Source organism: Bos indicus, chromosome 27, assembly GCF_029378745.1.
Source record: "Bos indicus isolate NIAB-ARS_2022 breed Sahiwal x Tharparkar chromosome 27, NIAB-ARS_B.indTharparkar_mat_pri_1.0, whole genome shotgun sequence".
NCBI lineage: Eukaryota > Metazoa > Chordata > Mammalia > Artiodactyla > Bovidae > Bos > Bos indicus.
The window spans coordinates 24,060,187-24,079,875 of NC_091786.1; the positions used below are offsets into that span (position 1 = coordinate 24,060,187).

The 19,689-nt window shown below is 42.2% G+C and overlaps 1 protein-coding gene across 7 annotated transcripts in view; it reads right to left on the reverse strand.

Annotated features, from left to right (window-relative positions):
* Positions 1 to 19,689, reverse strand: part of TRMT9B (tRNA methyltransferase 9B (putative)) — a 72,124-nt gene that overhangs the window by 12,501 nt on the left and 39,934 nt on the right. For 5 of the 7 annotated variants that reach the window (XM_070781307.1, XM_070781305.1, XM_070781310.1 and 2 more), the window contains 3 exons: positions 17,232 to 17,429; positions 9,293 to 9,447; positions 589 to 762 (listed from right to left, as the gene is read on the reverse strand). In XM_070781307.1, coding sequence (XP_070637408.1) covers positions 589 to 762; positions 9,293 to 9,446 — 328 coding nt within the window. In that variant the 5' untranslated portion in view covers position 9,447; positions 17,232 to 17,429. Of the gene's footprint in view, positions 1 to 588; positions 763 to 9,292; positions 9,536 to 17,231; positions 17,430 to 19,689 lie in introns of all 7 variants that reach the window. The other 2 variants (XM_019953307.2, XM_070781309.1) reach the window with 2 other exon arrangements.

Sequence of the window (19,689 nt, forward strand, 5' to 3'; positions counted from 1 at the left end):
ATATGACAGGTGTATTCCCTAGATTTTTGAATGATCTCTGACAGTGAGAGAACGGGGAGGTGGGCAATGTAAAACCAGTGCAGTCTGGGACCAGGTGGGGCTGTCTTCCCCAGAGACTTCTGTACCATGAGTGGCAGGTTGGTGACATCCTTCCAGTGACAGTCAGTGCATTACTCTTAGAATATTCTGCTAGTAAAGGCCACACTTGTGGGCTGAAAAAAGTAGCATGACTTCTAGAGATCTACTTCACGTTGTAAAAAGCTGGCTTCATTTCAGTAGAGCAAAGTACTGTTTTCAATGAGTACAAGCCTAATAGTTAGTTTGTCATTCATAAGTGGAAGAAACTGGAATGAGTCGTCCAAAAGAGGAAAGCAACAGTTTGAGGGTTAAACTAGATAAAAGAATCTCATGTACCACTGTAAGGACACTTGAAATTAAATAATTCAGTTGAAATGCTTTTTTAAAAATTAGATAAAATGAATTACATGGATCTTTCTGCAAAGAATGGCTGTTGAGTTGTGAGAGTGTCCTCAACCAGGTAGCGTTATTCTCACGGTGAAGAGCGACCCTGTGATGGGGTTGCCTTACCGCCTATGGAGATGATGGCATCGAAGCCCTGATCCCTGAAGGGGAGGTTAAGGTTGTCACACACCATGACTTCACAGCCTCTGCTCCGGGCAATCTCGACCAGTGGTGCACAGTAGTCACAGCCCAGGGTATGTACCTGGCTGTTCACTTTCAGATACTTTCCAGTCCCACAACCTGTAAGAGAAAAATCTGTGTTACATGCTATCCTTAGTGGAAAATGCAATACTGTTGGTTACTTTGTCTTGCTGCTGCTGCTGCTAAGTCGCTTCAGTCGTGTCCGACTCTGTGCGACCCTCTGGACTGCAGCCCACCAGATTCCTCCGTCCATGGGATTTTCCACGCAAGGGTGCTGGAGTGGGGTGCCATTGCCTTCTCCATACTTTGTCTTAGGGAATAGCCATAACTTTGATACAGGCCAACCTTGGAGATATTGCGGATTCCATTCCTGACCATGGCATTAAAGCAAGTGTTGCAATAAAGTGAGTCACGCGACATTTTTTTGGCCTCTTGGTGCATTTAGAAATGGTGTTTACACTGTAGTCTTTTCAGCGTGCAGCAGCATTAAGTCTACAAAAACCATGTACATACCTCATTTTTAAAATAGTGTATTGCTGAAAAATGTTCACCATCATCTGAGCCTTCAGCAAGTCATAAATGTTTCTTCTGGTGGAGGCTTTGAAATACAGGGAGAATCACCACAATGTGACAGAGAGACACAAAGTGAGCAAATGCTCTTGGAAAAATGGCACCAGTAGACTTGCTCAGGCCAGGTTGCCACAAACCTTCAGTTGGTGCCAAACACAATACAGTATCTGGGAAGTGCAATAAAATGAGGTCCACCTCACTCGCCAAGATGGAACCCAGCACGGACTGAAGGTGCACACAAGCGAAAAGCCTCAGAGAGCAGGACATGTTAGTACATAGAGAAAAGGAAATGGAAGTGGGAAAAGGAAACATTATGTATTGACTATTTAATAAGGTCATGTCCATAGGGGTTTCTTAACATGACAGCAAGAAACATCAGCTGGCCCCCAGCAGATAGTAATAGTTCCTAGTATTATTATTTAAATATAATTAAATATTAATATATAATATTAATAATAGTAGTGCTATTATTATTCATCCTATTATTAATAATAATAGTTCCCTAGTATTCTAGTGATAGGGTCCAGTCTCTTTATAAGTTACTTGCACATACATTTTTCTCTAGATTTATGTGTTCTGGGCATTTAGTCTTGTGTTATCAAAACTTCTTACCACTTGCCACTATGTAACAACTTTTCAACTTCTATAACAACTTATAAAATAAGTTATACAATGGAACGGGCCTTTCAGAAATTTAAAATTTGAATGAAAAAAGGGTTTCAGTATCTTTTTATCCAATCTGTTGTCAGTGCTAGCTCTCGTAAGTTTATTTTTAAAAGAACTTCTTTGTTCACTTATGGCTGTGCTGGCTCTTGGTCACTGAGCGCGGGCTTTCTCCAGTTGCGGAGAGTGGGGGCCAGTCTTCGTTGCCCTGCGCTGGCCTCTCGCTTGCTGGCTTCTCTCGTGGCAGCTCCCGGGCTCTAGAGCACCGGCTCAGCGCTGATGGCTTGCCCTGCGGCATGTGGGGTCCTCCTGGACCAAGGATCAAACCTGCATCCCCTGCGCTGGCAGGCAGATTCTCCACCACTGGGCCACCAGGGAAGTCCTCTAACAAAGAACCATTTTTTTCTTAAATAGACCAGTTTTGACATTCGCTTTCCGGTGGCAGAGACCCAGATAATTCAGGGTTCACACAGCACATAGATTTAGATCAGTCAGATTTCCCTGATACTATCCTGAAGAAGCTAGTGACATAAAGAAATGGTCATCTTGAAACAAAACCTTCCGTGGTCTAGTGCCTAGTACTCTGTTCTAGTGCAGACATATCATCTATTTCTTTTTTCAGAAATATTTAAAGATCTCATAAGCTCATTAGAGCTTATATCCCTGCCTACTGGCATTGGCTGTAGATTTTTTTGCCTAAAAGATAGCTACCACTATTCAAAGATGATTCCGTTGCTGCTTTTGAAATACATCACAACACTCTTTGATGATAACTCCTAAATAGGAGCTATTCAAAATTGTATGAGACACTAAAAACATAATTAAGATTCGCCAATGCCAGCTGAGACAGTGGAGAGCTTGTGAATAAAAAATAAGATTTCCAACTTTATTGTTTCAGTGTAAATGATTGAGGTCTTAGAAATATTTTAGATCTCATAGCCATACTCCCTAAGAATGCTTTTGAGAAAAAGGATCCAATATGTGAGAGCAATCATGGGGAAAATATAACCCATAAAGTATTTTAAAATTGAAATCCAAAGCATTTCAAAGATAATGCTCGTATTTTAAGAAAAATAATCTTGTAAATTTTTCTGCTGTTTTGAACTGGCTCAGGGGATACATTTAGAAAAATAAAAGGGGAAATTACTTCCAAGATACTAATAAAAACAGCTTCATGGAATGTGAGAGCTAGAGGGATGTGTTCAGAGAGCATCTGGTAGCAATGAGGAAACTGAGGTCTTTTTAAATCTTATCATCTCCTGAAGTGTTTCCAGTGCCCCTGATGCCCTTGATCTATCCCATATTCATTTCTTGGTGTGTGTGGGGGGGATGCTGTGCTCTTCTGCTTGCAGGGATCTTAGTTCCCTGACCAGAATTGAACCCTGAGCACTGAGTCCTAATCACTGGACTACCAGGGAATTCCCTCATGTTCATTTCTAACAGCATTCTTCTTTTTTTTTGTTGTTATGAATACCTTTTCTCTTTTAAATTGAATTGCTTTACAATGCTGTGTTAGTTTCTGCTGTACAACGAAGTGACTCAGCTATAAGTATACACATATCCCCTCCTTCCTGGACCTCCCTCCAACCCCAAGCCTCTCGGTCATCACAGGGCACTGAGCTGAGCTCCCTGGGATATCCAGCAGCTTCCCACTAGCTCTCTATTTTACACATCATAGTGTATGTGGGTCTGTGCTGCCCTCCCAATTCGTCCAACATGGCATTCATTTTTAAGGATAGTAATGGGACTCCTGAATACAGCGCAATTATCTGTTTCCTAAGTGCAGACATGGAGGTGCTAGAGAGGGGAGATTTTATCCTAATGAGGAAATGAAGAATACTGCCAAGCCTAGTCACCCCATTATCTTAAACAAACAAGAAGTAAATCAGAACACTTTTGATTTGGCAGCTCCTGTACACAGCAGTCATGCTCCTTTACAAAATCTCATTAAATGATAACCTCCTGCAGAGCAACAATAGCAGGTGTCTGCGTGCTTCCATCCCCCTCTATTCCGTATTCTGCACCACAGTAGAGCCAAGGAAGAAAACAGATAATTGCCTCAGTTCAGCAAGATGTTTTGGCCCATGGTGAGTAAGTACTTGCTAGAAATAATTAATCTGAATGTTCCCGCTGAAGTTTGCAGAAAGAGCTACATTTTTAAAATTGAAGTGTTTTTTTTTTTTCTTTTTGGCTAAGACCTTCTCTGAAAGAGAATTCTCTTTTCCTTTGGAAAAAGGAAGAATACAGCCTATTTATTTCTCCTAAACCTTTTGAAGTCAGAGATGCGGGAATATGTTTTGTTCTGTAGGCATGGTGCCTGCCCCTTAGTAGGAGCTCTAAATTTTTATTGACTCAGAGAAGAAATGGTAATTAGAGAATGACTTAGCAAAATAAGTCTGACCACAGAATATGGGAAAAATAATTGAGAGTTAAAAGGCAAAGAGGAACTTTGATTATTGAAAATTAGTTTTAGTTTATGTACACATAAGTGTACAAAAATAAAAATTTCAATCCTGTTAGGATAGTTGTCTCTGATGTCAGGTAAAAAGGTCACCTTGCTCAGAAAGGAATATAGCTCTAGTCTTTATTTTGCTTCTAAACTAATAAAAGTAAAGATTTTAACCCAAAGAACACCCACCATGTACCATGTTCTTTTTAAATATTATAGTCTATTCATAATTTATCAGTTTAAGACTTTGTTGAGTTGAGAGAAATACGAGTTTTATATATAAGGATAAAGTGTTGGAGAAGACTCTTGAGAGTCCCTTGGACTGCAAGGAGATCCAACCAGTCCATTCTAAAGGAGATCAGTCCTGGGTATTCTTTGGAAGCAGTGATGCTAAAGCTGAAACTCCAGTACTTTGGCCACCTCATGCGAAGAGTTGACTCATTGGAAAAGACTCTGATGCTGGGAGGGATTGGGGGCAGGAGAAGGGGACGACAGAGGATGAGATGGCTGGATGGCATCACTGACTCGATGGACGTGAGTCTGAGTGAACTCCGGGAGTTGGTGATGGACAGGGAGGCCTGGCATGCTGTGATTCATGGGGTCGCAAAGAGTCGGACACGACTGAGTGACAACTGAACTGAACTGAAGGTTATACTAAAAGGGATTGGTTAGCCAAATATGGTTCTGTTTTATTTATTTTTTATTGGAAAACAGATGATTTGCAATGTTGTGTTAGTTTCAGGTGTACAGGAAAGTGAATCAGTTATACATATACATATATCCCCTCTTCTTTTTAGATTCTTTCCCATATCAATTATTACAGATTATTGAGTAGAGCTCCCTGTGCTCTACTCAGCAGGTTCTTATTAGTTCTCTATTTTGTATATAGTAGTGTGCATATGTCAGTCCCAGTCTCCCAGTTTATCCCTGGCATGTACCCTCTTCTAATGGCCTTCAGTTAGTAGCCCATTTCAGGAAAAGGTTGCCTTCATTGTACAAGCCACAGTATTTCCTGAGGGTACTTTCATTTCTGCTGTCTTTGAATCTTCAGCGCTCTTTATATTTAGACACAGTTGCTCTCCCTTCATTCCTGATCCCTCCCTGAAGACATAGTTCCCATCAGGAATCGTCATCACACACCTCAGCAGATCAGCTTCTCTGGGGAACAGGGTGATGTGCTTAATAAAATTTAGCCAATAAACAGTTGCACCACTAAAATAGCATAGCAGGTAGAGTATCCCAGTGTGGGCAACTGGAGCCCAGTTACCTTGCATGCTTGTTACCTATGCAAAGTTTTATTAATCATCAATACTGGAGTGGGTAGCCTATCCCTTCTCCAGCGGATCTTCCCGATCCAGGAATCGAACTGGGGTCTCCTGCATTGCCAGTGGATTCTTTACCAACTGAGCTGTGAGGGAAGCCCAAATCATTAATTACAAATTGCTAATCTAAATACCAGTCAAACTAGCCAACATAGACTTGATTTTTTTAACTAAGTGGAAAACCTAGAAAGAAAAAGTATTTCCTTTGGAGGATAGTTCTGTTGTTCTATGGGCTTCCCTGGTGGCTCAGTGGTAAAGAATCCACCTGCAATGTGAGAGACACAAGCTCAATCCCTGGGTTGGGAAGATCCCCTGGAGTAGGACATGGCAACCCATTCCAGTATTCTTGATTGGAGAATCCCATGGACAGAGGAGCCTGGAGGGCAACAATCCATTGTGTCACAAAGAGCCGGACACAACTGAGTGACTAACAGTATTGTTCTCCTTCCTTTTCTCTACTAATGCCTTTGGATTCTTTCCTTTTTATTGATTTTTCTTAATTTCAATTTTATTTTTAAACTTATCTTTCATTGTGTAATTAAAATAATCCTACTATTGAGTAGTAAAAAAACTATAAATAACATAAAAGTCAAAAGATACAGATGAGTAAAATAACATTTGGATTTCTAAGCGCAGTGGTAAAGAATCTGCCAGCCAGTGCAGGAGACACAAGAGACACAGTTTCGATCCCTGGGCTGGGAAGACACCCTGGAGGAGGAAATGGCAACCTGCTCCAGTATTCTTGCCTGGAAAATTCCATGGACACAGGAGTCTGATGGGCTACTGTCCATGGGGTCACAAAGAATCAGACAGGACTGAGCTACTGAGCACACAAAATAACATTTACTAAATTGATTTGCACAGGGATCCTTAAAGATTATTATTTGTGCTGTAATTCGTAGTAGCAAAATGTAGCAAACGACATACATGTCTGTTCGTGTGGTGTTATTAGCATAGAAAGCTACGCAACTTTCATACTCAATAGCTATATAAGAACAAACGCTATGCTGTGCTGTGCTCAGTCGCGTCCAACTCTTTGCAACCCTTTGGACTGTACTCTGCTAGGCTCCTCTGTCCATGGGATTCTCCAGGCAAGAATACTGGAGTGGATTGCCATTCCCTTTTCCTGGGGACCTTCCTGACTCAGGGATCAAACCCACATCTCCTATGTCTCCTACATTCCAGGGGGATTCTTTTGATCTCAATATACAAAAAGAGACAAAAGCTAGCTGTATAGCAGTCTGTATAACATACTAATTTGTATAATTGAAAAAGGTGAGTCTACCCAGGCACACACTTACATGCACAAATATGCTTATATTTATGTGAAGTATCTCAAGATTAAACGAGAACCTAAGAGCATAGTGCCTCTGATGTGGATTACTTGGTGCTGGGAGCTGCGATGGGAAGATAATTCTTACTATACATTTTTATGTACCTTTGTTACTAAGCCATTTAAGTGGATTACCTATCAAAAAAATTTAAGCAATTTGTATTCCCCTAATATTTAAACTGTTTACTCATATGGTTTCATCATTGGGAGTTATTGATCTTTTTCATATTGACTCTGAAGAAGGTTCTGTTGGTTAAGAAAATTACTTTTTTTCCTATCAGATATGTTACACTTAGTTTTACCTAGTTTGATTTTGGTTTTTTACTTCCCTTATATTTATGTCTAGATTTTTGCCTTGTAGAACCTTTTACATTTTATGCAGTCAAAAATACCAAATGCAGCCAATCTTCCTTACTCACAGACTCAGTATTTGCATGCTCATCTATTTGCTAACGTTCATTTGGAATGCCAGAGCCTGTACTGACAGTGCATGAGTGTCTTTAAATAGAAACACACGTGAAAAAAGATTAGGTGTTGATCAGTTGACAAAAATATTGTGACCACAGGCTCATAGGAACCTAATCCTGTATTTCCCCTTGGGGCACCAATTCAGTGTTCACTAATTCTGGGTTCACAGGAGCTTTATAGAATCTGACTTCTGTAGATAACGACAATCAATTGTATTTTCTTTCATGGTTTCTGACTTGTTTTGTGTCATGCATGGAGAGGCCTTTTGCTTTTGAGAATATTTTAAAAAATAACATAGTCATCCTCTAGCCCTTTAATCACTTTATTTTCTTATATTTAAATCTTTGCTCCATTTGGAATTTTTGATGTAAGATATAATCAGGCTTCCCTGGTAGCTCAGACAGTAAAGAATCTGCCAGCAATGTAGGAGATCCAGGTTCAATCCCTGCATTGGGAAGATCCCCCAATTATTATCCCCCAATTATTGGAAAATCCCCCATGGGATTTGTCCAATTCCATGGACAAAAGGGCCTGGTGGGCTGTGGTCCATGGGATCGCAAAAAGTCAGACACGACTGAACAACTAACACGCACTTTTTTTCATGAGAAAGTAGCATATACATTCTGTTGTTTCCAAACCTTTTCATCCCAATTGATTTAAGATCCTGGTACTTTGCTTATATTATGAGTGGTAAGAGTTCCAAACCCACAGCATCTTCTGAAACCAGTTTTGTTTTTTTTAAGTTAACAAAATAGAGATATTTTTAAAGATTCTCCACTTCTACATGACATGTACCCCTTCTTCAAATTCTGCCCTGCTCACACCATCTTTAACAAGCTGAAAGCCCTGGGCACATCTATTTCTCTTACCAGCATTTTGATTGAATGTCAAATTAAACAGAACTTGTGACTCCAGACTTAGGATTCATACAGGTCCTGTGTGCGTGCAGTTGCTAGAGAGCAGATTTAGGTGGGAATGCTTCCAGTGGAATCATACCTTGTCTTAAAACTTAATCTGAGCTCTCCTGGGCTGTGGCTACCACTTCTAGATTCCAAAACATACTGAGCCGAAAACTTCCCAGCAAATCAGGGATTATGAAGATACGATCCAATTTATGTTCTAATAATAAAGCACCTACAGAATAGTTAAGGGAAAGAATTCCTGAGATTCATAAGAGGTGATAGGGCTTCTTGAGTGTATGTTAGTCACTCAGTTGTGTCCAACTCTTTGTGACCCTGTGGACTGTAGCCCTCCAGGCTCCTCTGTCCATGGGATTTCCCAGGCAAGGATACTGGAATGGATAGCCAGTCCCTTCTCCAGGGGATCTGCCTGACCCAGGGGTCGAACCCAGGTCTCCTGCTTTGCAGGCAGATTCTTAACTGTCTGAGCTACCAGTCTGAGCTGCCAGGTAGAACCTCTTCTATATACACAATTCTGGCTCTTCTGTAGAAGGCATGGGAGCCCCTCAAGGTGAGCCACCAAAACACTGTACTCACAAATGTGAAGGAATCTACATTTAAAGTGGTCAGATTCGCAAGCGGCCATTTCAGTCCAGGCAGATTCAGCCAAGGTCAGGTTGATTTTGTGAAAGGATATGCACAAAGGCTCTGAGAAGACCACCTCTGTCTAAATGTTAATTCGGGGAACTTTTCTACTTTCTCGTGAGACCTCATGAATTTCTGCTATAAAGTGAATATTCTAGGTGCTAACGTGCCAAGGACACGGTTTCAGACTTCCGGTTAGAACAGAGATGAAAAATGAATCTGAAAAGGAAAGGCACAATGGAGTATATATACATCAGACTGCGTGGCCCCGACAGGTTACCTATGTCAGCGATGAGACTGCCTGGCTTCTGCTCCTGGAGGAACTGGCGGACGCGGGGCCAGGCTTTGCTCTGCAGGTCGCTGAAGTAGGGCGCGGTGCTCTCATACACGTCATGCACGTGCTGCTTCTCCAGCTGGGCGGCTGCATGGTCCATCCTGGGGAGAGCGGGGCCATGCCAGGGGATGCGGTTCAGAGCGGGCACCGGAAACGGCTGACGGAGATGCAGGTTTCCTAAAATGGGAACTTAACGACTGCCAGGGTTACGCTGTTTTTATCCTTTCTTTTTCTTTCTTTTTTTTTTTTAAAAATATTTACTTTTTAATTGAAGGGTAACTGCTTGACAGAATTGTGTTGGTTTCTGCCAAACATCAACATGAATCAATCAGAGGTATACATATGTCCCCTCCCTCTCTTACAAACTGCAAAGAACACAGCCTTCACCGGAACCTCACCAGCGTTGTTGAAAGACTAGCAGATGCATCGCTCTTAGCTGTACAACTTCAGAAAACAGTCATTTGGGAATGAGCTAACTGTAATGTGTTTCTGTGCAAGATGAGTCCTTAATTTTGGAAACATGTACAAAGGTCTTAGCAGTGGTTCACTTTGGATAAAGCTCTTCTCTTGGATGCTAAAGAGACAAAAATTTTATAGCATGCATTTTGCAACTCCAGGCCAATCACAAAGCCCAATTGATTCTACCTTTTGAATGTCTTTGGATTCCAACCATTTTCTTTACATCCTACTGATTCTTAGAAAAGACCTCATTTCTTATTTCAGTTACTTCAACTACCTGTAAATGTTTTTTTTTTTTTTTGTCCCTTCAGTCTCTTTCCTTCAGTTGTGCCACAACTGTTTTTCTAAAAACATAAAACTGTGCTGCTCCCTATCTTGCTGCTGCTGCTGGTAAGTCGCGTCAGTCGTGTCCGACTCTGTGTGACCCCATAGACTGCAGCCCACCAGGCTCCCCCGTCCCTGGGATTCTCCAGGCAAGAACACTGGAGTGGGTTGCCATTTCCCTCTCCAATGCGTGAAAGTGAAGTCACTCAGTCGTGTCCAACTCTTTGCGATCCCATGGACTGTAGCCTACCAGGCTCCTCACATGGGATTTTCCAGGCAAGAGTACTGGAGTGGGTTGCCATTGCTCCCTATCTTAGACTTCTTCAAAGGCATTTTATCGCTTGTCTGCTCAAGGCCGGGTGTCTCAGGAGGGTATCCATGGCTCTTTCTGATCTGGCCTTCACTTACCTCTTGCAGCGATTTCTCACCTTCCTTCCCCAGCGTCGGGGCACCTGTCATACTTAGTGACCCGAGGTTTCTCAGACTTGATGCACCCTCTCTCATCCAGGGGCTGCTACAGATTCTGTGCCTTTCCTGGCTAACTTCTATTCATTCTTGGCCCAACCGTCACCTCTTCCAGAAGGACTTCTCTGACCTCCCATGCAGGATAAGGGCAATCAGAGAGCAGTGGGGAGGACTTTCCTGATGGCACAGTGGATAAGAACCCACCTGCCAGAGCAGGGGACACAGGCTTGGTCCCTGGTCCGGGAAGATCCCACATGCAGTGGAGAAACTAAGCCCGTGTGCCACAACTCCTGAAGCCCGTGTGCCCTGGAGCCCAGACTCTGCAACAGCGAGAAGCCCTTGCACCACAGCTAGAAAGCAGCCCCCACTCACCAAAACTAGAGAACACCCACAGGCAGCAGTGAAGAGCCAGTGCAGCCAAAAATTTAGCAGAAAAAAATTTTAAATAAAAAGGAGTGGGGAAAGTAGAAGAGCAGGTCTTCGAGGCTTCTGTTTGTTTAGGGTTTGGTCTTTTAATTATTCTCCTGTGGCATGTGAGTGAGTATATCCCAGGGCAGCGGCCAGGGCTCAGGCTGTGGCTTTGTACCAATCAGTATTAAAGTGTTTTTAATCACTGAGTAACCCACTCGGCCCTACCGCTGCTCACCAGCTGGCTGAGTCCCACCCCTTGTCCTCTTGCGTCCCATGCGTCCTCTGTGGTTACTGAGGGCTGTAAGTCTATTAGGTGTTTTTTCTCTAGCCCTGACTGGAAGAGCCTAGGTAACAAGGGCTTATCTTATTTAATGCCAAGTCCCCAGTAGTTGGCACACAGCAGACCTTCAATAAATGAACAAAGAAAGAACCAGAGTGGACTCTGAGTACAGAGGGTAAGAGAATATCCTGAGGAGTGTGGGAAGAGGGGACCCTGGACACCCACAAGCTTGCAGATGGGAATGTGGTAAGAGAAGGTGCTGTCCTTGGCCAGCCTCTGTATTCCCTCCACCCCCACCCCCTGGTCTCTGTCACTCTGGGGAATAGAAGGCACTTGGCTCAGATAGCATCTGAGGAGTTACCCCACTGTAAAGTGCCCACCTTTCACCTTGTATTTAAGAAATATCTTGATGAGAGATACTTAAAGACCATGTAAATATTGTTTCCATAATCTCAGCCACCAATTTTTTTTTATTTTAATTTTTATGGCCACTGTACATGACATGTAGGATCTTAGTTCCCCAACCAGGGATCAAACCCATTCCCCCTGCAGCAGGAGCTTGGAGTCTTCACCACTGGACCACCAGGGAAGTCCCCGCTCACCACCTTCAGCGTCCAATCCATTGACGACTCTTTCTAACCGAAGTATAGTTGATGTACAATAGTAGATTAGTTTCAGGTTCATAACATAGTGATTCAGTATTTTATTGACTATACTTTTAAAGTTGTTATGAAATGATGACTGTATTTCCCTGTGCTATGGTGTAATCTTGTTGCTTATCTGTTTTATGCCTAGTTTGTATCTCTTAATTCCATAACCCTACCTTGCCCTCCCCTTGCCCTCCTGTTAACCACTGTGTTGTCTAGTCGCTTCAGTCGTGTCTGACTCTTCTGTGACCCCAAGCACTGCAGCTGCCAGGCCCCCCTGTCCATCGGATTCTCCAGGCAAGAATACTGGAGTGGGTTAACCACTAGTTTGGTCTTTCTATCTGTGAGTCTGTTTTTTTGTGTGTGTTTTGTTATGTACATTTGTTTAATTTTTTAGATCCCACATGAAATCTTATGGTATTTATCTTTCTTTGTCTGACTTATTTCACTGAGCATAATACTCTCATTGAGTATTATAAGCATAATATCCCCGTTGTTGCAAATGGCAGACTTTCACTCTATTTTATGAATGATGATAAGATGATATTCTCAAATGATGAGAATGATGATATTCTCATTCCATCATTCCTTTCACTGCAAGGAAGAGCTTTTCAGGATTTACTCTTAAATTAGCAGTAGGTTATCCTTAATTGGGCTTCCCTGATAGCTCAGTTGGTAAAGAATCTGCCTGCAGTGCAGGAGACCTTGGTTCAATTCCCGGGTTGGGAAGATTCCCACTCCAGTATTCTTGGGCTTTCTTGGTGACTCAGCTGGTAAAGAATCTGCTTGCATTGCGGGAGACCTGGGTTCGATCCCTGGTTTGGGAAGATTCCCTGGAGAAGGGAACGGCTACCCACTCCAGTATTCTGGCCTGGAGAATTCCATGGACTGCATAGTCCATGGGGTCGCAAAGAGTCAGACACGACTTTGTGACTTTTACTTTTCACTTTGTCCTTAACTATTATGGGCCTGCCCACAGTCCCTGCAAAAAATCTGGCAACTCTAACAGAGTACAAATCTCATTTGTGATGTCTGACAAAACTTCCACCCAAACTGAAGCAGCTTATATTACACCCTCAACTAGAATACAAAGTAAACATATGGCTGCCTATAACTGCCTACACATGAGGAAAAACCCAAACACTGAATGCTTTTCTCTGTAATCAAAATCTCAGTAGACTTAGGTCTGTTTAAAAGTGTCCCCCATTAAGGAATCACTTAGGCAGTACAGTCTTGAGAACTGTAGAACAAATACATTTTGCTTTATTGCACTTGCCAGTGTTAAGGGCTTCCCGGGTGGCTCAGTGGTAGAGAATCAGCCTGCAAACGTAGGAGCCCCAGGTTCGATCCCTGGGTTAGGAAGATTCCCCTGGAGAAGGAAGTGGCAACCCACTCCAGTATTCTTGCCTGGAGAATTCCATGGACAGAGGAGCCTGGTGGGCTACAGTCCAGGAAGTCACAAAGAGTCAGACACAACTTAGCGACTGAGCGCACACACCGATTAAGTGACAGTCAACACGAGCTTGATTCCCCTCAAGCTGGCTCCATCTGTAAGCTCAGAATCTGTAGTATTTGAAGAGCACCACATGGAGACCTTTCTGTTATTCTTCCCCAATGTTTCCCAGCTTCTACCATAAACAAGTAACTTCAAAGAGCTGTTTGAAAGCTTGTGAACAATATAAATCCGTTTTGTTGTATTTTTCACTTAAGATTATATTCTGCAGAATATGTAGCTAACTGTGAAATTGATTTGCAGAGCTGGGGCCATCCAATTTGACATCCTTGACACTCTATGGATTTATATTTCGTCCTCTGTGTGCGTGTGTGCATGCTAAGTTGCTTCAGTCATGTCTGACTCTTTGTGACCCTATGGCCTGAAGCCCACCAGGCTCTTCTACCCATAGGATTCTCCAGGCAAGAATACCAGAGGGGTTGCCATGCCCTTCTCCAGGGATCTTCCTGACCCAGGGATGGAACCTGCATCTCTTAAGTCTCCTGCATTGGCAGGCGGGTTCTTTACCATTAATGCAAACTGGGAAGCCCTTCCTACACTATACGTATATGCAGATTCCTTGTGAATTTGGTCCTATGACTAAGCTAGTAAGACTGGTTCTATAGCACTAGCTGAAGCTAGGGATGTGGGGTTTGCTTTAGCCAGGCTCCTAGTCTGCATGCTGACAAACTTGAAAGGAAGAATAAGTCACAGAAAGTGATGCCCTGAACATCTGAGAACTAGTTTGGATTTCAAGTGCAGTGGAAAGTGGTTCCCTGGAGAGCAGAGGAGGGGAGAGAAAGTGCTAGGAAGCTAGTAGGAGGGGTGGGCAGCTTGGTGTGTTCCCCGTGGAGAGAGGACCAAACAGAGAAGCATCAGTGCTTCTTGCTTCTAGCTACAGCGTGGTCAGTAATAGGCCACAGATATTTGGTTTTCCTGTTCTGGGCGTGTAACTAGGGTAACACTTCTCCACCCAGCTTGATTCAGGCAAAGCCACGGGATGTGCTTTGACCATTACACGTGATCAGAAAAGATCTGGGCAGAGGAAAACTTCTGGGCAGAAGTTTTACCAACCAGAGTGTGTGTCTGCGATCCTGGAAGCACCGGCCCAGGTCTCCAAGTGACTGGTCTTGATGGGTGGACAGTGTGCATGTTTTTAGCCAAAAATAGGGCAATACACAGCTTATCATATGAGATGTGGATTATCTACCTAGATATGGAAAAGTAAACTCTATCAGCCATGTTCTATTAGAAGATCACTTGTTACTATGTAAGTTTGTCCTGTTTTTTCCTTCATAAACATTAACATTTTTCTCATTACTGTAGATAGAACTAAATTGGGAGAAAACTGAATATAATTCTGTCTCCCACTTTTTAAAATTAATACTGTGACCCAAGGAAGGAAAGGAGAGAGGCAGGGAGAAACTATGCTAATGTCTGGGGGCCTGAGAGCATGAAGGCATCAAGGTGTTGCTGAAAGCACTTTCTGTCAACATGTGTGTGTGTGTGTGTGTGTGTACTTAACAATAACATGTAGTTTGAAAAGTAAGAGGATCTGTCACAGGTAGTAGTGGAAACACATTTGGAGATATAAGGTTCTAGGGAATATGTAATCTATCCCCAAGCCTGAGCCTATGCATTTATGACCATTATTTACAGGCCTAGACACTTTAGAAATTAAATACTTCTAAAAACCTGTGCCATCTGCTCTTCCTTTGAGGAACTGTACCTCCCTTTGGACTCCAAGTGATGTTGGAGCCTGTCGTCATGTAGGACGGGGTGGACACATGACCTCATCTAAGAAAATCATTCTCTCTCCCCTGGAAAACTGACAAGAGATAGTTGAAGCCAGATTACTAGAGGAAATATCCTCCAGTTTCTCCTAAGTCTTACCTTTTCTGAGGTTTTTTTCCTATTCTATCAGCTGCTTGGTATACCCGCAACAGATCCCTTCTTGCTTGGGGAAGAGTTTGTTTTGCGGGCAGAGGACTTTAGTTATTTCGGACTTGAATGCATCTTCATGATCATAGCATGGACCTTAGGGGGTGCCACGGTGGAAGAGAGGTGCTGTGGCCTCTAGAGGCCCGTCAGGACTTGGCTCCCACAGATGGAAGGACTCTGGTTGGAGCCCTGGAAACGGAACACTGGGGTGCAGTGTCCTGTTGGAACCAGTGCCAGCCCAAGAGATGAGCAGATTGTTGCACTGCTGCCATCTTTGCTACTGCTACATCTTTTTTTTTTTAATGGCCACAGCCTGGTATCTGAGCTGTTATTACAGCTTCCTAGTCAGTCTCTCTGTCCCCCTGTCACCTCTAATACAGCCATAATGCAGGGAGGTTGCAGCTCTCTTTTCAGTTAACATTCACTGGCTGGAGACATATCCTATAGTAAAAGGCGACTGCAGAGACCACACTGCATGATGCTCTTCTTGGCTTGATGGAAGTAGCTTGTAATCTCCGTCCAAGAACTCAAGAAAAGCAGTTTAGAATCTATTTTCATACTGGTACTGGATAATTTTCCTCTAATATCCATTTGATCATCTCCTCTCCCTGTTGAAAACCCTTCAAGAGACCTCTCTCGGACAAAGCTTACACTCTTCCATCCAACATTCAGAAGCTTCCAGGACCTGGTCTCAGTCTGGCTTTCTAGCCATATCCTCTTACTGCAACAACTCAAATTCTCAGCTCCACCCAAAGAACTCTACTCATGTTTCCCTGAGTGGGCCTTGTTTATAGCTCCTCATTCAGGTCTTTGCTAAAGTCAGCAGGCTATTTCTCATCTGTAGTGCTTCCCTTCTGAAATCTTAACCTGCTCTTCGAAGTCTAACTCAGCTTCCCCCTTCTCTGTAAAGACTTTATGGATAGCTATCAATAAAAAATAATCATTTCCCCTAGTATTTCTATATATTGCATATTTATTATTGCTGTCACTTTTAGAGCATTTTTCCTGATTCTGTCTTGAACTCTCAACTCTGTGTATGTTCCCAGCTTGTTTAGAAGCTCTTGGAGGGCAGAACTGAAATTGGACCTCTCTTTTATACATATGTGTAGAACCAATGAGCTCCCTATGCAAGACAACAATGCTTTACTCCAGATAAACTGGTCCTCCAATATTTGGTCATAAATCACTAATCCCCTGATAAGAGCCAAGAGGCTCTCAGAGGCTCCCAAGGCTAAAACTAAGCTTTCCCAGTCATGTTTTGTGTTTCCTAATTTCCTTCCCTTGCAGAGGCAGAGATATACCCTAGACACAAAATTGTCCCAGTTTTATAACTGAAAACAAATATAAATACTGTAAATTGTTCTCTTATTATAAATGCCACAGAAGACACATATTTTAAAAAGAGCATAGGGCTGCTTTAAATTTCAAAGATATATTCAAACTGTGATTCTAAACTTTAAATACAAAATGGTCAAGTCGGGTCAGAGACTTTATTTACATTATAAAAAGACTTCATCATGATATAATTGAGTTTAATCATTTACAAAAATATTAAATCATGGTACTTATACCTACATATTATTTTCAAATACAAATTATACTGCAATCTTTTGTATGATAAAAAACTATCATTTCACAATATGCTGACGTCCTAGAAACACATTTTGTTTTCTAATAGAACATTGAATACATTCTTGTTATTTTAAAACTACTTTCAAATTCTTTTTTCCACCTAGTGCAAAAATAAACTCCAGCTTACTTTATATCACAATGTCATAACTTTTAAATGATAGGAATTGGGCCTAATTAGGTTTACTGCATATGCTCATATTATGTGAATTGCTGTAATAACTGAAAGCTACTAACCTGAGTCATCTTGTGATTACAGAAAATTACTTCTTGTCTTTTTGATTCATGGCAGTTTCCACCCTCGGAGAGTGACAGTTGTTGCTCGTAATTTCCTCAGTGTATACTGTAAACGCGTGTAGCGAGAGGAGAATCTAACAGCGAGGCCCTTTCATGCGCTGAGCCACTCGGCGTACGTCTTCGCAGGGAATGCAGGCTCTGTTAGGAAAAAACAAGTACTGAAGTTCATTTTACATAATACAACCATTGAACCGGCTACAGCCCATGCTGACCTCTTGACATGCCTGAATTACCCAGAGAAGAAGGGATTAGAACAAACTGTTAATATATGGAATGTGCCAGAACTATAAGAGCAGTTTCTGAATCAATCCCTCAGCTTTCTGTAAAACACCCAGTACTTTCTCCCCAAATTAAATAGGATGATTTCATCTTGTTCCTCAAAATTTACAAGTATGGAGAGTCAATTTCGAATCCAGTGGTTTAATTACTGTAACTTTTTAAGACATATGACTAAATGTTATTAAGTCATCCCAGTACAATTTAACTGTTCAATAATTGTCGTTAGCAGCTATTTCCATGTCACTTTGACAAGTACCCCTATTCTTCACTGTTCACATTTATTTTTTTTCTTTTTACATAATAGAACAGGTTTGTCATGAAATTCATCAAAAGACTCTGAGTTACATTAAAAAGAGGACATATGCAGAAAACCCCTCTGTAATGGGGAGGTCTTGGGGTGTAAAATGAGGTCTGGAGAGATGCCCGGTGCAGTAGGAAAAGCCTGTCGTGTAACATTTGGGGGCCTGATTCATCTGTAAATGAGGCAAATGGACTTTCATCTTGATCACAGTTCTCAGTCACTTTCCTCGGTCTTCACGTCCTTTGCATATGCACCTCAGTACCGCAAACTGTGCCCGTTTATTACACACAGTGATTCTCAGAATGGTGGGGTGGGATGTACGTGGCTTCCCTGAACTTGGTGGGGCTCTCCATCCACCCCAGTCTTGATCCCTGTTTAAGAAGCACTGATCTGCTGTGCACTTCTTGCTGGTCTTCAGAGTGTGCATATAACCCATCGTCTCTCAGTCACATGCAGGCATACAATCTGTACCACTGACAGCCACGAAGTTTGGCATTTTAGGAAGAACACTTAGAAAGAGTCTTGAAAGAGTTACAGTCAAAAGATTTCATCTTTCCTTTGGCAATTTCGAGCCTGCCTTTATCATGAAGGAGAGGATGTTTTGTGTGTATGTGTTGTGTCTGTCACATGTTCTTTCTTTAATTAATTTATTTTTAATTAGAGGATAACTGCTTTAAATACTGTGTTAGTTTCTGCTGTACATCAACATGAATCAGCCATATGTATACATACATACGTCCTGTCCTTCTTGAACCTCCCTCCCACCTCCCACCCCATCCCACCCCTCTAGGTTGTCACAGGGGAGCAGGTTTGAGCTCCCTGCATCATAGAGCGGATTCCCACTGGCTATCTGTTTTACATATGGTATTGTATATGCTTCTATGCTATTCTGTCAACTCGTCCCACCCTTTTCTTCCCCCACTGTATCCGCAAGTCTGTTCTCTATGTCTGTATCTCCACTGCTGCTCTGCAAATAGGTTCATCATATGAATCCTTTCTAGATTCCACATATATGCGTTAATATATGATATTTGTTTCTCTCTTTCTAACTTACTTCACTTTGTATAACAGGCTCTAGGTTCGTCCACCTCATTAGAACTGACTCAAACACATTCCTTTGTATGGCCGAGTAACATTCCGTAGTAAACCTGTGCCACAGTTTGTGTATTCCATTCATCTGTCAGTGGGCATCTAGGTTGCTTCCATGTCCTAGCTACTGTAAATAGTGCTGTAATGAACATTGGTATACATGTGTCTCTTTCAATTACGATTTTCTCAGCGTATATGCCTAGTAGTGAGATTGTTGGGTCATATGGCAGTTTTATTCCTAGTTTTTTAAGGAATAGGAGATGACGTTGTCTGAAACTCCATGCTAGTGGCAAAGCTTAAAGCGCGTCACCTCAGGTTCACCCTTCCGGCCCTGACCTACGGGCTGCTCTGCCCCCAGCCAGCCTGACTGTCTAAGCCCCTTGCCTTCAGGCATTGGTGTCCAAATGCATTCACCCTCTCAGATAGGCTCTGAGGACAGGGTGTTTTGAGACTTAGTCAGAAAGTGTAGTGAACGAAAAGAATTTCAGATAGTGTAGCGGGCATGTGTGAGCTGCTGGGGTGAAAAAGAACGCATGGTGGGGAACTTCTCTATTCACCCAAATCATAGTCCTCAAACACCTGTAAAGATAATTGACTTTCCATAAGTTTACTGAATTATGATCCAAACTTGCCTCTCTTAAAAATGAATCATTTTATCTTTTCCAAGAAGTTTCTGGGCAAAGACAAAATAGGGTAGGTAGTATGTTTCTTTTAATAAGTTGAATTGGA